Source organism: Schistocerca piceifrons, chromosome 3 (genome assembly GCF_021461385.2).
Source record: "Schistocerca piceifrons isolate TAMUIC-IGC-003096 chromosome 3, iqSchPice1.1, whole genome shotgun sequence".
Taxonomy (NCBI): Eukaryota; Metazoa; Arthropoda; class Insecta; order Orthoptera; family Acrididae; genus Schistocerca; species Schistocerca piceifrons.
The window spans coordinates 341,700,010-341,716,237 of record NC_060140.1 but is presented as its reverse complement, the minus strand read 5'-3'; the positions used below and the strand labels follow the sequence as shown (position 1 = coordinate 341,716,237).

Below are 16,228 nucleotides of genomic sequence, written 5' to 3'. Positions count from 1 at the left end.
TGCATTGACATAAGCCATGCATCTCAAGGGGGATTACTGAACCCCTATGACAAGGTATCGAAAACATTTTGTGAGGTTCCCGTTCATCAAAAAACAAAATTCCTTGTATATGTTTATTAGTTTCAGAAATATAGACGTGCCAAATCAATGACGCTTTTTGATGCACCCTGTGTATCTTTCCCTGTGCACAGATCACAGATTGTGTGAACACTATCAGATGTACACACTGGGACATGGAGATCTGGTCAGTCACAGAAACTTGCTCAGACAGCCGAAGTGGTTAAGGCGACTGCTCGTGACAGGCAAACAAATTTCATTTGTTTCTGGTAAACTGCATAGCTGTTGTGTAACTATATTCTCAATCTCAAAATTTATTTATGTAGCACATGGCATCTAGCATGAGGATTGCAAAGACTTGTGGTATGTGTAGGACTTGGCAGAAATGAGTAACATAAGTGGGAGCTACAGATGGCCAATCATTTGGAGAAAATAGCATTTTTGGCATGATTCAGGCGACAGATGTGCCATGTATGTTGGCATAGCTTCCCAGCAATGGTTGGCATTGTGAAAAGAATGCACAGCACTAATCCGCAGGTCATGGTATCGTGACCCTGTGCAGAAATATTTTTATTTTATTTTCAGCTTTTACGTTACTTAAACTGCTAATAAACCGAATTATGTTCATCATATTGTGTTTATTAATATTTTCATGAAAGATGTGGGAAGGGAAGGGAAAGAAAAATTTGTTATTGCAATTAAATTTTAATGAAAGGATTGTAAGGCTCACACTAGAACTTCATATACAAAGTTAGATACTCTTAATATTTCACAATTGTTGATTTATACATGTTAGATTGATGGTCATCATAGAAACAGTCTATCAGTAATTCTCTTAGCATTTTCCACACATTACATACACTGCATTTTTATAGTGATATTGATGTGTTAAAGTTTCTATAGTAAAACAGTATTCTCACTGTGTTTTTACGCTATTCTTGGAAAATTCACATTATTCAATCAACAGCTAGCAAGGGAATGAGCTCTGTAGCTGTAATTGGCACTGACCCCAATGGCCAGTGGGCTATTTTACCCACACCAGGGATCTGTCGTTAAAGTGCAGCTACCGAAGGCTATTCAGAGGTCAAAATGAAACCAATGGAATACCAAGTCATGTATGCATTAATTAAAATTGCTTTTTGGAAAGTTACTTGCAAAGTCCTTGAGGATGCTGTAAGTACAATCCTTTCTTGTAAATTCATTTGCATTCCTATATTTTCTTTTGCCTTTTCTTTTCATGCCTTTTATGAAAATATTAATAAATGAAATATATTGAGCATTATTTCAGTTTATTTGCAGTGGAAATAAGGTAAAAACTGAAAATAACAAATTACCATTCCATACTCTTTCTGGTGCACCAACTGCTGTCTGGAAACTGCACTTCACGGATACCAAAACTGCTGTTTTTCCTAACATTTGGTCATGTGGAGCTCCCACTTCTGTCTCTTTCATTTCTGGCCAAGCCCTGCATATACCATAAATTATGATGAAATTGGTGATGAAGAGTAAGCATGATCCCCTTGTAAGTACTTTTCACTGTTGAGTTACATTACACTATTTCTCAACACTTAAGACATAATAACAAACTTAATCCTATATGCTCTGTTGTTGCAGTCTTTGCTGACGAGTTCCATAGCCTGCCTCATTGTGCAGCAGTGGCACTGGTGAGGACAGCATTCCTCATTTAAATAAGTGAATATGCACATCTTCCATATCCTGCTCTCTGCGGGTTGAGAGTTGAGCATATCTTGTGGGTTTGATCGAGCCCAGGGGCTTCCTCAATAATACGAGCCAACAACTGCCATGTTGTTGAGGCATGTTGGAGCCATTTCCTCCCCCAGGAACTGGTGATTGTTAACACCAGTGAGACTATTTGCAAGTGCAAGAGGAGGATACCTTGAACAAATTGATTCTGAAATCAGGAAAATCAGAACACAATTGAAGTCCCGGGCTTCCTTGAATCTAGTTGTATTCCCTGATCAAGGCTTCTTTCCATTGCAGATTTTGGGGTGATATGTGACATAGGACAGGCTGCCATATGGTGGAAGTAGACTTAATTATTCCCGAAATGATATGCATAGTATTAATAAGCTGCACATTAATTTTGTTTACATGGGCACTGTGACATCATGCCAGTGCACAGTACTCTGCTGCAGAGTATACTGAGCTCAGTGCAGAAGTTCACTGAGTTGTTGCTGATTACCCCTGTGTGGTTTCACAGAGTTTTTGAATGAGATTATTTCTTGTCCTCAGTTTAGTGGCAATATTTGTGAGGTATGATTTAAAAGACAGAATTCTATGTAGTTTGGCATCCACATATATTGTCTCCTTATTGTGGCTGAGATGTTTGTCATCAGTATAGATATCCAGACTCTACTGGAGTGTCTGTTATTAAGATGGAAGCAATTCACTTCTGTCTTAGTGGCATTAAGTCTAACACTCAGTCTTTAGAAGTATCCTGCTACTACACACTTTTCTTCCAAAGTTTCAAAATAAAGGTTTCTTTTTTCTATAGCGCAATATTCAGCATAACCAAATTTTTTACAAACTGTTTCTGGCTAAGCAGCAGTGGGGCTGATACCAAGCCTTGAGGTAAGCCATTTTGGAGGAATTTCTGGTTACTGCTTTTGTTTCCCATGATGACCTGGAATCCTCCATTACCAATCAAGTTCTCAATAAGCTTTGTAACTTTTCTGGAATACAGTTATCTTCATCAGTTTACAGAATGAGCCTTTTCTCCAGATGATATTGTAGGCTGCTGATAGATCAATGAAAGCCATGGATGTTTTCTTTTGAAAGCCCACTTCAGTATGTGAAATGAGAGCCAGGACTTACTCAACATAGCTTCAATTGGGGAGAAAGCCAGCCTGTTCTACAAGGACAGCCATGAGTATCATTTGACCAATCCTGTTAAGCAGTACTAATTCTAGAAGTTTGTTTACCACACTAAGCAGTGCAATGGGACAGTAGTTTTGCAGAAGAGCTTCAGGTTTACTGGCCTTTGGGGTAGCAATTATCTTGGCACACTTAAATAAGAAGTGTCAGAAACTGGTGATGATTACTGACTTGTATAGCAGCTTGCATTGCCACAAAGAACTCTCATGGGTGCAGAAAGGCCATGAAGTTGCAGCATGTTCAGGCTTGATGCTATTCCTCAACAATCTACTAAGCTGCTCCAACACCACCTCATTGGGCACATACGTTGTGGCATACTCATTGACTCACTTGCGGGCAGGCACAACTATAGTGTAGGCTACCCTCCAGGTAGCCTACCCTCTTGCACACTTCTGCACTTGTGTGAACTACTTGCACACTGCTGCCTGTGGATGCAAGGCCATGGCAATAATGTCACAAAACTACAGGTGGTGGATATGTTGGGATGGGCACATGTCAGCAAGGTCTTCAGTGCCCATATACACTACAGCCCAGCAACCTGGCTGCCCACTACTGCCCATGGGTGCTCAGCAGGCACTCAAGCTGGAATAGCCATCCTAGATTATATTCAAAATCTCTCCACAATGTCCTGTGAAGTGAGAGCATCTGATTCTGTAAATAGGTACATTAAGCTCGGCAGCTGCATTGGTGCCTTTTGAGAGGAGTAGGCTATGTGCCCACACTGAGTTTCACTCTCTCTCTCATCAGCGTCGTATAACAAAAACATAATGGTACACTATACATTGTTCAGCCAGAACATTATGACCACCTATCCAATAGCCGGAATGTTCACCTTTGGCATGGAGAACAGCGGCGATGCATTGTGGCATGGAAGCATTGGGTTCTTGTTAGGTCACTGGAGGGAGTTGGCGCCATATTTGCTCACACAAGTCACCTAATTTCGATAAATTCTGGGGCTAGGGTGACAAGCTGCTATGCTGTGTTCAATCACATCCTCAAAGTGTTTGATCAGATTCAGATCTGGCGAGTTGGGAGGCCAGCAAATCAATTAGAACCCGCCACTGTGTTACTTGAACAACTCCATTACACTCCTGGCATTGGGACATGGCACATTATCCTTCTGAAAAACCACCACTGCCTTCAGGAAACATGACTGTAATGAAGGGGTGTATGTGGTCTGCAACCAGTATATGACACTCCTTGGCCAATGTCTTGAACAAGCTCCACTGGACCCATGGATGTCCATGTGAATGTTCCCCAGAGCATAATGGAGCTGCATCCCAACAGTACAGGTGTCAAGGAGCTGATGGATTCACACCCTCCCATCAGCATGATGAAGAAGGTATCGGGATTCACCACACCATGCAATGCTCTGCCATTGTGCCAACGTCCAGCACCAATGGTCACATACACACTTCAGTCATATGTGCCGATGTCATGGTGTTAACATTGGCACATTCATGGGTTGTCAGCTGCAGAGGCCCATCGTTAGAGGTGTTCAGACATACTTGTACTTTGGCCAGCATTAAAATCTGATGTTAATTCCACCACTATTTGCTGCCTGTCCTGTTTCACCAGTCAGCCCAAGGCAACGACATGCGACATCTGTAATGAGGGGTGGCTGCCCAGTCTCGTGATGTCTGGACATGGTTTCACCTTGGTTTCAACATATGTTGAAGACACTGACCACAGAACTTCTTGAACACCCGACGAGTCGTGCAGTTTCTGAAATGCTCATACTAAGCCTCTGAGCTGTAACAATCTGCCCTCACTCAGCCTCAGATAGACTGTGTGCCTTCCCATTCTACAAATGGGTAGCATGCTCACTGATACTACACACACTGTGCCTGTGTCTGACATGCAGTCATTCCTTGCCAAGAGATGCTGCTATTGCCAGGACAGGATTATATCTATAGTAGGTCAGTGGTCATAATGTTCTGGCTGATCAATCCATTACACTTGCCTACACTCCACAAATATACATATGACATAGCTCTAACATATCTGCAAGAAAAGGGCCAATGTGTACAGAGGAAGAATACCTTTTCCTCTGCCAGGTGGCTGAACCCGCTCTGTGGGATATCCTAGCCAATGATGCCAGTTGACATTTATGCTTTTCCTTGTTGCTTACTCAGCTTTGCTGTGTTGATGCAGTGCTCTAGAATGGGATGTGATGTTAGTGTCAAAATCAGTGTCAGTGTTTGCCGTGAAGAAAGTTTTGGTGTTGACATTGAGGAGGGTGACGTCATCTGCTGATGTCAAACGTTGAACTTTTTTCTTTTTTTGCGTGACCCATTGCAAAAGTTCCATGAAGTCCTCACTATTTTTTCCATGGGCAATGTTCCAGAAAATCAGCCAGATATCTGAAAGGAAAAACTTTTACATTTTACAATGTGTAATACCTGGACAAAGGAAAAGCTCACACTCTGCATAAATTGATGAAAGAACTTTCCTTAAATATCGTTTTGTTAGCAGTGAAAAACTCATCTCTACCGAAGAAGAAAAATACATTTGTTTTTTACTTTATTTGGCCTCTTGAAAGAAAATAAGCAAAACTGTAATATAAAATGGCTCAATGTGTTGCCTTTTTAATATTATCTGATGCAGTTGTATGTATATATTTTCTCTTGCAAATAAATGTCGATCTTTTGAAATGTCTGGATAATACTTTTCCTCTTGTTTCACTTCTAGTCAGTTTATCATATGAACTTCATAAAGAACATCAGTTGTGAAGTTTGTTTTGCCCAATAATAAACTTTATAATGGCTAATTTTTAATTCTGATACAATATTCTGAGTTTTTATGTAACAGATGTATCTCATAATCTCACTTTCAATGTTCTGTTCTGTGATGAGAGGAGAAAAATTGAGTTGATGTGTCCATTCTGTTGATGTCAAGTATGACCCAACCTTTATACATCGGTGGTTTATCCAAACAGCATATTGAAAACTTCTCTTCAAATCTTCTGTGGTGTCAAGTGATGTCACACTTATGGCTGTGCCCAGAAACTGCGCACTGTCAGCGCTGAGCGGTGTGCAACACTAATTATGCAACATACTCATATACAGATGTACCTGGAAACATTAATTGGTGGATCTAGATTAATTATGTGACCTGCTACATTTGTAAACTCATTCATAAAATTATTTTAAATAAGGGTTGCCATCATCACTCTGATCCACAAGACAGGGTTAAACTTCTCACTTCTCTAAAGCCAATAATTAAAGCCCTTCACTGTGTAACTGTTCTCAAGAAGATTCCAGGATCTGATTCCTGGACAGGAATATTTGTTGTTAATCCCCACAATAACAAAGTAGGAATATGATTTAGAGTCATCAGGGAAAAGGCAACACAAAAAGACCACACTTAAATTTCGAAGGAAGTACAATTTATTGGTTTCAATTAAACATCTGCAAGTCCATCTCATCCAGTAATCACCATCATCCACCTAGCTGCTTGGCTCCACAATGTATTGTGAGGTCTGTGTCTATGGAGCAAGTGAACACTCACCAAACGCCAATACTGGAAATAACTCAATCAGAAATCTACACCTAGACGCAGGAACACACTTTCAGATTCTCTCAGTTTTCCGTACTGCAAGAAACAGCTTGACTGATTGAAAGGATCACCTTCTCTCAAATACAAAAATACAGCACAAAACATGACAGCCACCCCAGAGGACACACAACTTCTACGTTCTATGAGAAGTGATGGCGAACTCCCAATTTTGCAAGCTGCAAAAGCACTCCATAAAATTATTTTATATCCAGGCCTTTGTGCCAAAAAGCCTCAGGAACTGAATACAACTATTTCATTTGGCTATTTACTGCTCCTGCTAACAACACTTCCCTGGAAATTGCTGCTTTCTGCCCAAATTATTCAAAGTCTCTTTCCAAGAGCTGCTGGAAACAACCTGACACAGTGGAAAGTTGCCAGCCTTTAAGCCAGCCAAGTAGGCTCTGACCTCAACCTGTGCAGAAGAATAAGAGAAAAACCAGCCCATCATCCTCAGGCTGAACACAAAACTAATTTTTAGATTGGCACATAGTAATCCATTCTCCACTGCATGATGATGCACTCTTAGTTTGCTGCTGTGTGCATTCTTCTCAGCAATGGACAACTGCAGGTGCTGTGAGCCTTATGCAGTCTGGAGCATTACAGTGACACTACCCAGTTTACTGAGGGGAGAATTAATCTTTAGCAGTTTTTAACTGTAAATAATAACACTGTTAAGGATTTTGTGTGCTTGTTTATTTATTATTTTTAAAGCACTGGAAATAATAGACAAATGACATAAAATTAAATGTATTTTTGAATTTTTATCTATTTCTAATTGACATAAAGTCTTACATACATGTTTTATTCCATTCTAATCTGTTGTGCATTATTACAAATCTGCATCACAATATCGTTAACAGAGATTGTTTGTTTTACATTGTAAACAAAGCTCAACCAAGGTTTGACTGTAAGTAATCCACTCTTCTTTTCTAGCTCTAACATGATTAGAGCAAACTAGAGCTTTTGAAACTGCTAGCTCTTCTTACACTGCTGCCAAATCACCTCAGAGTTTCAAGTTAAGTTGCTCTTTTTCTAGTACTGTGTAATGGTACTGATGATCATGGCATTTTCAGAACTGAATCACATCATTCCTCCAGTAAGTTCTACTAGAACACCCTATATGAGGACAATGTTAACATTCCTCACACTGATTGCCATTTCTGACAAGTTTGTGGCGCTGTGCACACTTGTCCGTTTTGATAGTCAAGACATGCATATTCAATTGTCAAAACTTAATAATTTTTAAATCAGAGTTTTTGATAAAATAGTTCACAAATGAGGATTATTTAGTGACAATTGCAGAATATAATTTAAATTTAGCTTTTGAGCGTAAAATTTTGTTTAATAAAAATAAGCTTCAAATCTGTAGTTGACGTATCTTTCATTGATTAAATATATTTCTTGAATTTATAAAAGGCTAATGATTGTTACTTCATGGATAACCCTTACAACAGTTTGTCAACCAGTTCTTAGATTTCACATGCCTTTGTGCCACCGTGCTGCTTCTCTCTTCCCTCTATGTTCATAATATTCACCTCCACTTATAAATGACTACTTGATACTGGGTGTGGCTTCATTAGGGCGAATGACCAATATTCTGATGAATATTGTTCATACATTCTGAGGGCTAAAACACTGTTTTGATGACACTGTGCATGATAACTGTGATTTAAACTTTGATGAGTATTGCATGAAAAGTGATAAAATAAGGAAGGTTGCCTGCTTTGCAAAAATTATTATTTATGAACACTATAACTTATAAAAAGCATTGAAATTTAGCATTCAAAACACATTATGTTTCTGTTTTCTTAAGATGCTGAACTTTTGTGATAGAGGTCTTACGTCTATTTGTGCCCTCAGGGTGAAGAGAACTGCCGCACACCAGATGCTCTGGACCAGCTGGTTGCATGTGCGCGTGCTCTCACAGAGGATGTGCGCCAAGCTGCCTCCTTCATCCAGGGTAACTCAACGTTACTATTCAAGCGTGCTGCTTCACCTCCACCGCCAAGCAGTGGTTCTGATTGGCTGGAGGACTATGACTATGTCAACCTAGAGTCACGAGAAAGTGTTGCACGGCAAGATGCAGAGATCCTCGACTCCCTACCAGCTGAGTTGCGTAAATCGTATGACGCTCTTGTCAAGGAGGCAGAGTCTGCTGCTGTCATAGGTGAGTCACTAGCATTGCAACAAAAAAACTAGTAGCAAATAGAACTATTTAAGTGAAATAAACAGCTTCCCTTGTGTGTGTGTGTGTGTGTGTGTGTGTGTGTGTGTGTGTGTGTGTGTGTGTGTAACAGACCAATGACATAAAATTAAATGTATTTTTGAATTTTTATCTATTTCTAATTGTCATAAATGTGATATCAGTCTTTAAAAAAAGAGCTGAATTTTTCACTTATAAACTTGTTCATATAGTGTTGGGTGAAGCCAGCGGAGATGTTCCTTCCCTCATTCTTCATGATGTCATAGTGTTGCAAAAAGTATCCTATGAGTTTATGGCCAGAATCTATGCACTCATACTGATGTATGGTGTGCAGACTAAAATTATGCCACATATTACGCTACCAATACTTATTAGAAAAGCGAATGTTTACTGATGGACGTGGATCAATTCTTGGCTATGAGACTCTCATAAATTGGTCTTAGTAAGGCTTACTAGCCTCACTAACACCAGTGAAGCAAGATTAAAATAGTCGCTACTCTAATATCAGTGACAACTACTGTGTGGAAATAGAATTGTATACAGAAACATATTATTGCCAGTTATGTCCCTTCAGTCAATGCCACTTCCAGCTAGCTAACAGCACCATAGTTTACAAAGAAGATCTCTCTACCAATCATATGCACATGCATTAACCCATAATTCTATTCTAAAAATCGTAAATAAGTGATTCTCATTTCTTGCCCTTACATGGGAAACACACTTGTAAAGTCTTTGTTTGTACTGGAAGAAAAAGTTTGTTAATCTCTGTGTTTCTAACTATAGAAACATGGAATACTCTTGAACATCACTTCCACTCTAGAAAGACCAGGTTTCTACCTTCTACACCCAGGAGGATGGCCACCTGACTCCCAAATTTAGATCTCCAAGCAAGTACTGAAGTTTGTTAAACATGTATCTTCCTGCCAATCTGACCTGAGGTGTCATTGTCATTGGTCATCCTCTGTCTTCCACTAATAGCACTTAATTGGTAAATTTTGTCCTTTGACACAGATTTCTGCACTATTATTATTTACTTAATGTCACTAGGAGATTACCTGATTTCAGTGGAAAGTCTGACTTAGGTGAGTCTAGCAGACTCTGACCATAATATTCAGTATGCATTGTGAATCTCCTGGATGAATCACATTATGTGGAGTCACAAATAACTCTGTCTGAGGTGCTACCAATAAGTTCCCAAAATACACCAGTAAATAACATTGCATTTTACCTGGCTGTTGTTCACCAGTCACCTTCAAAGCCACACACGCTGCTCCCAGTGGTTTTTCATGAACTGAACACTCTCTGGAATGAACTGTTTGTGAGACAATTTATCACCACCTGCAGTTCTGCATGAATCTCCTCAACTGTGTGAAATCTTCAGCCTTTAAACTTGAGTTTCATTCTGGGGAACAAGCAAAAGTAGCTCGGCTCAAGGTCAGCTGAATATGATGGATGAGGAACAATGGTAATTTTGTTTCTTGCCAGGAATGCCTGGAAGATCAACGCATTGTGTGACCTTGCGTTTTCTTGATGGAGTAATCAGTCACGTGCGTGCCACTCTTCTGGACATTTTCATCACACATCCTCCCATATGTACCTCGGAACATGGTAGAACACGGCATTGACAAATTGAAAAGGAGGGATGAACTCCTTATCAACAGTGCCTTCCATGCTGAAGAAACATATGAGCATGGATTTCACATTATTCTTCATTTGCTGGACTTTCTTGGGATGGGGTGATCATGAACCTTTCCATTGTGACAACAGTTGTTTGTCTTCTGGATTACCCACATAAACCAAGCGTTCATCAGCAGTTCACTTTCATCCCTTTCTTGAGGTTCTCTGCATATTCACACACATTGTTGTTTCTGCTCTCTGTGAGAATTTTCAGCACAAATTTTTGCTGCAATCGATTGCATGCGCAGTTTGTTGGACAAAATCCTCTGAGGAGTCCCATAAGGCAGCCCCACAAGTTGCGTATGTCCTGGACAGCCTGCCTATGATCTTATAGAACCATATTATGATCAGCAATGACACTGTCAGAATCAATGCCAGTTAACAGCCATCCTGAATAAGGAACATTGTCAAATGATGTTATGCCATCTAGAAAACATTTAAGACAGTGATAAGTTTGACTGTGACCCAAGGTATCTTCGCCAAATACTTGCTTCAAACATGTTATGTGTTACTGAAATAGTTTCTCAGAGTTTGAAACAAAAGTTTATGGACATATATTACTCCCAGACATCTTCTGTCATTAATTTTGCAAGAAACAGAACACACAACAATGGAGAAATGAACATAACAGCAAAACATGACCACCTAGCATAAAGCCTCTTGCAGTGCTGACCCACAAAGAATATGTGAGGTATCTCTTTGGGGTGTTATGTCATATTAGATAGATTTTACAGGCTATGCATAAATTCTGGGAACTTTTGGGTAGCACCTCATATCAGGTTTCATTATTATACAAAAGGGAAATTCCACTATGCAACAGAGTGGCATTCTATTGACATAACATTGGCAGTAGAGCAAACTATTTCATTGTTTCACATTGTTGAAACCTCATTTAGTTTCCAAGACATTGTTCTTTGAGTAAAAGGTAGCTGAGGATTTACAGAAGCAATGGTAGACTATGAAATTTTGTGTGGAAATAACAAAAACATGTACAGAAATATTTGAAATGTCAAAAAAAAAACTTATAGTTTAGGTTGTACAACTAGTTAAAAATGGCTCCACAATGACTGCTAATTGAAGAAGATAGTTCTCAACAAGGCAGGTTTTTCATCTCAACTGGTAAAATTAACATTCAGGAAATCAAAGATCTGTTGTGTGACAATAGTTTTCTGCCAGGGAACTTTCAGAAGAGGTTGGAATTTCAATTTTTGAATCACAAGATTTTAACTAAAAAAATTGAACATGCATAAAGCTATATCTGAGTTTGTTCCTCATTTGAAATGAAGAGCAGAAGAAACATTGAATGATACAAAGAACTCCTTGATTGAGGTGATGATGGCAAAAGATTCACGCAAAGGGTTATCACAGGAGAAGAGTAATGGTGCACTTGTTGATTCCATTTTTATGCACAGTATTTCAACAATTCACCCAGCTGTCTTCCTCTGGTGCTGTGGGATGTGTTGTAATGTGTACTAACTGCCTGGACTCCAGTCATACTGGAATCCAGACAGTGAGTATGCATAACAACACAGTTCGCAGCACCTGAAGAAAACAGGTGTGTCAGTCATCAAAATACTCTGCATAAAAATGGAATCAATAACTTGGCTGAACACCCAAAAGTGCACTATTAATCAGTCACTCCAAGAAAACTTGAGAGGAGACAAGAGATGAATGTTGTATTTACATTTATGACTCTGAGGCAAAATTCCAGTCATCGTTATAGGTGTGGAAAGGGTATCTCCACCCAACATAACAGTCTCAATCCAATGTCAAATCATGCTCTCAATTGTTTCCAGCCCACTGTGTGTTTCCCATTTTTATTTCATTATAAAACATTTAACCATCATTACCATGCAAATGGTTTGAAAATGTTGGACAAAAAACTTTGTAGGAAGAGAGTAGTTGAATCAAGACAACTAAATGTTCCTTCACTAACACTGACTGTGCAGAATTATCAGTTCAGGAGTAGTTTGCTGAAAACAAGACAATCGATTCATGTGATCTTTTCTTACCTGCAAAATTAAAGTGACTTCAAAGAGCTATGATCGATTTTTTTAAAATTTCTATTTACATCAACAGTACTTATAATTTTACCTCCAGAATGTAAATATTGGCCTTTAGCTGTGGTATCATCTCTGACAGACTCAATTTTGGAGCAGTATCTTGTGAATCAATAGCAGAAACAGACAGTAACTGTCCAGCGAAAGGTCTACTTCATTTCTACCAGATATCTTGAAAAATATTTTATAGAAGTATAGAACTGGGAACTACATAAGAAAGCATAGTTATTGTTGGCCTCATATTATTTAGATCTCAAACACATAAAGTGCAAGTTATGGTATTTCAGTGAGCCCCAGCAAATGAAAAAAAGTTTAAATTAGAAAAATAAGGCTTTGCTGTATTTAACTTTTAAAATGAGTTATATAATGATTACTTCATGTGTTATTTAACTCTACTGATATGAAGATACTTACATTCCAGTATCTAACGTAATGTTTCTTGTTAACAGGTGAAGGGATAATGTAATGATAAATTCTATATTGGATATTTTGTGCATTATTTCACCATTTCCTTAATGATTTTCCTATCAGTTGCATTGTTTAAAAAAAGTGTCTGCAAAAAAGTTACATTTTATGTGCACAGTTGTGTGTTCTTTCTTTTGTGGAACTCCAGAACACAGTGATAGTGAATGATAGAAGACACAGTGATACAGGGTACACAACACACTTTATTTCATAGAAACTCTATACATACAAGGATACACAACATAACACACTTGAGCACAGAGTGAACTGCACTATTACTATCAACCAACAGAGATAAAATTGCAAGTTATTGCTTCTTACCATAAAGGAGACACAGTAAGTTGCAGAAAGGCACAATTAAAAGACACTCGCATATAGCTTTTGGCCATAGCCTTCATCAGTTAGAGAGAGAGAGAGAGAGAGAGAGAGAGAGAGAGAGAGAGAGAGAGAGAGAGAGAGAGAGAGAGAGCACCCGCCCACACACACACACACACACACACACACACACACACACCAACCAACTCCAGCATCTCAAGCCAGAATGAGACATCACATGGGATGCAAGCAGCAATCTAGAGGGGGTGGGGGGAGGGGAATCGATAGTAGTGTTGTCCTTACAACACATTCACCACTCCCATAATTATCCCAGCATCAACCTACAGTAACATACTAAACCCACACCCTCCAACCAACTGTTTCGACCCCTTCTGTCCTTCTATCTCCTCCCCATTCTTGTCTCACACCCTCTTTAGTTGCAGCCCTCTACCAATGCATCTGCCTGTCTTTCCCCACTCCTCTCCTTTTCTGTTCCTTTTTTCCCCCCACCTCTCTGCCCTACAATCTCCCAATCTCCTGATGCTGCACCTGTTGGCAGTCTAGCCCTTGCACACTCCCCAGACAGTGTTTGCCTCTCTCCCCACCCATACACTACTATTCCTTCCCCTTCCCCTTCTACTCTTCTACACCGCCTAAGATCTGTTCTCACATTCATGTCATAAGTGTAAAATATTGTTTGTAGTTTGTTACATCGACAGGCTGCTATGTCATGACAGAAGTGCACTATCATCATGGGAATAATGAAGATTTTTATTTTTCCTTTTCAGGAGAGCCTAAACAAACCACCGAAACAACACCACCAGCAGATGGAAGTTCTGAGCTGGATGCCAACGATCGACAGGTTTTAGCATTTTATGCTGCACAAACAGCCACACATTCTGCATTATTGACCCACGCTATTGATGCATTTCTCCAGACTGTTGAACGTAATCAGCCACCGAAAGTGTTTTTGGCACATGGAAAGTTTGTAGTCCTCAGTGCCCATCGCCTAGTGCATATTGGTGACACTGTCCACCGGAATGTTGTCCACCCAGGTGTGCGTGCACGAGTCCTCACCTGTGCAAATGCGCTAAGTGAAGCTCTTGCCACAACTGTTGCAAAGACGAAACGTGCTGCTCTTCATTTCCCTTCTGTCACAGCAGTGCAGGAGATGGTTGACTCAGTTGTGGATGTTTCCCATCTTGCGCGAGATCTCAAACTTAGTCTTATTCACCAGTAATAGCAAAACATATTGCATAAGGCATTAAATTGAAAGATGAACAATTTTGATGTGGGTTTTTCCCTCATAGTCATGAAATGTGACTGATTATTCATTCCTGTGAAGTAATGGACATGCCTGTGGAACAAGTTCCCCTATGAAGATGAACTTTTGATTGCACAAGGACAGTGCAAACGTCTGTATAATCTGAGCAGCCTGCTTAATAGTAATCAGAGTATCAATAATGGCGTCCGCAGTGTAGAGTAAGGGTGAGAGGAAGTTTGTGCTCGTAGTTTGAAAATACTTACTGTGCTATTACTATGTTCATCAGTAACAGTTTCATTCACTGCATGTATGCAGATTTGAAGTAAGATGAATAATGATTGTGTATCTATGGTATAATATTGTATGATGTGCAAATATTTGTTGTTTTTTTTTCTCATTCTGAACATTTGCTATAGAAAAGTATTACAATATTTACTCCTTTGAAGGAACATAGTTGTAGATATGCAGCTATACTGTAGCAGCTCTTGTAATATATTATCTTCTTCCATGTCTTGTAGAATCTTAAAAGTCATTTAAGACTGACAGATAATTTATTGCCATTGAGCATGTCATTATATAGATTTGCTGATGAATTTGTGTATTTATAATGTCCTTTTTAATCAAAAGCTGAAGGAAGGTGGAAGAAATGTAATTTTCTGTGGAATTTCCACCTTTGAAGATGTGGAGTGCTGTTGACGATGTTTTATTTTCATGCTGATTTATGTAATATTCAGCTACTGAACAGTTTAGCAGTTTTACTGCTCTGCTGTTAAAAGATACTGGCTGTATCCTGTATTTCAGTACAATAAATGTAATGTATTATATAAAAAAATTAAGTAATTTCAGTGTATACTTGTCATCGTAATAAAATTGCGTATCATAAAGGCTTTAACTGTATGAATTGTACTGTGAGGGGCTGCTAGAGATTCTTTTCTCTGAAAATCATGTTGCTTCCAAAACTCCACCATTGTGGCTTCAGACTTGCTAATCAGGAGTGACCAGCCACCATGTCATTCACAGCCAATGGTGCCATTTGGATGTGTATGGATGAGCATGGAGTCAGCACACCCTCCCCCGGGTGTTGCCAGCTTTGCAGGCCTTGAAACCACTACTTCTCATGCAAGCAGCTCCTCCATTAGCATCATGAGGCTCAGTGGAGCCTATTCCATTCCTCCCACCAAGGAAAAAATCCCAGCAGTACCAGGGGTTGAACCCTAGTTTTCCACATGGGAATCGGCCACACTGATTATACAACTATGGAGACAGATAGCTTCCAAAGGCTCTTAAATATCATAAAATATTTTGCCTAATGAGTAACATGAAATTTTAAGTAATAATTAGCATATTCCAATGATAATGTGTAAACCTACCGTAAGATGAGAGTAATAGGATTTCTGTCTCAATGGTCTCCAACAAAAACTGCTGCAAAACAGTGCCAATAAATTTTATGTAACTCCTATACTCACTAAGGTAGGATACACTCTGTAGATTTTTGCATCTAGACCATTTGTTATGTTGATCATAATGGATAACTTGAGGCTGGTGTTTAATCTGATTACAGTAAACCATTTTGCTCTTCGATCTTGGAACCACATAGCAATTAAGTAAAGGTCCTCTTATGACCTACTGTCTAGCAAAACATCATCCATCTTCATTGAAACAAATCACAAACCATTGCTTGGAATTATCTCAAGTTCTTATACTTCCCTACAGTCTTTTACACCACCTGTGCAT

General features: G+C 39.2%; 1 protein-coding gene across 1 annotated transcript in view; it reads left to right on the top strand.

The window, feature by feature from the left end:
* Nucleotides 1-15,380, top strand: part of LOC124788641 (breast cancer anti-estrogen resistance protein 1) — a 544,001-nt gene extending 528,621 nt beyond the window's left edge. Inside the window, exons 8-9 of the mRNA XM_047255910.1 lie at nt 8,371-8,677; nt 14,019-15,380. Coding sequence (XP_047111866.1) covers nt 8,371-8,677; nt 14,019-14,470 — 759 coding nt within the window. The 3' untranslated portion in view covers nt 14,471-15,380. The remainder of the gene's footprint in view (nt 1-8,370; nt 8,678-14,018) is intronic.
* The last annotated feature ends 848 nt before the right edge of the window (nt 15,381-16,228 follow it).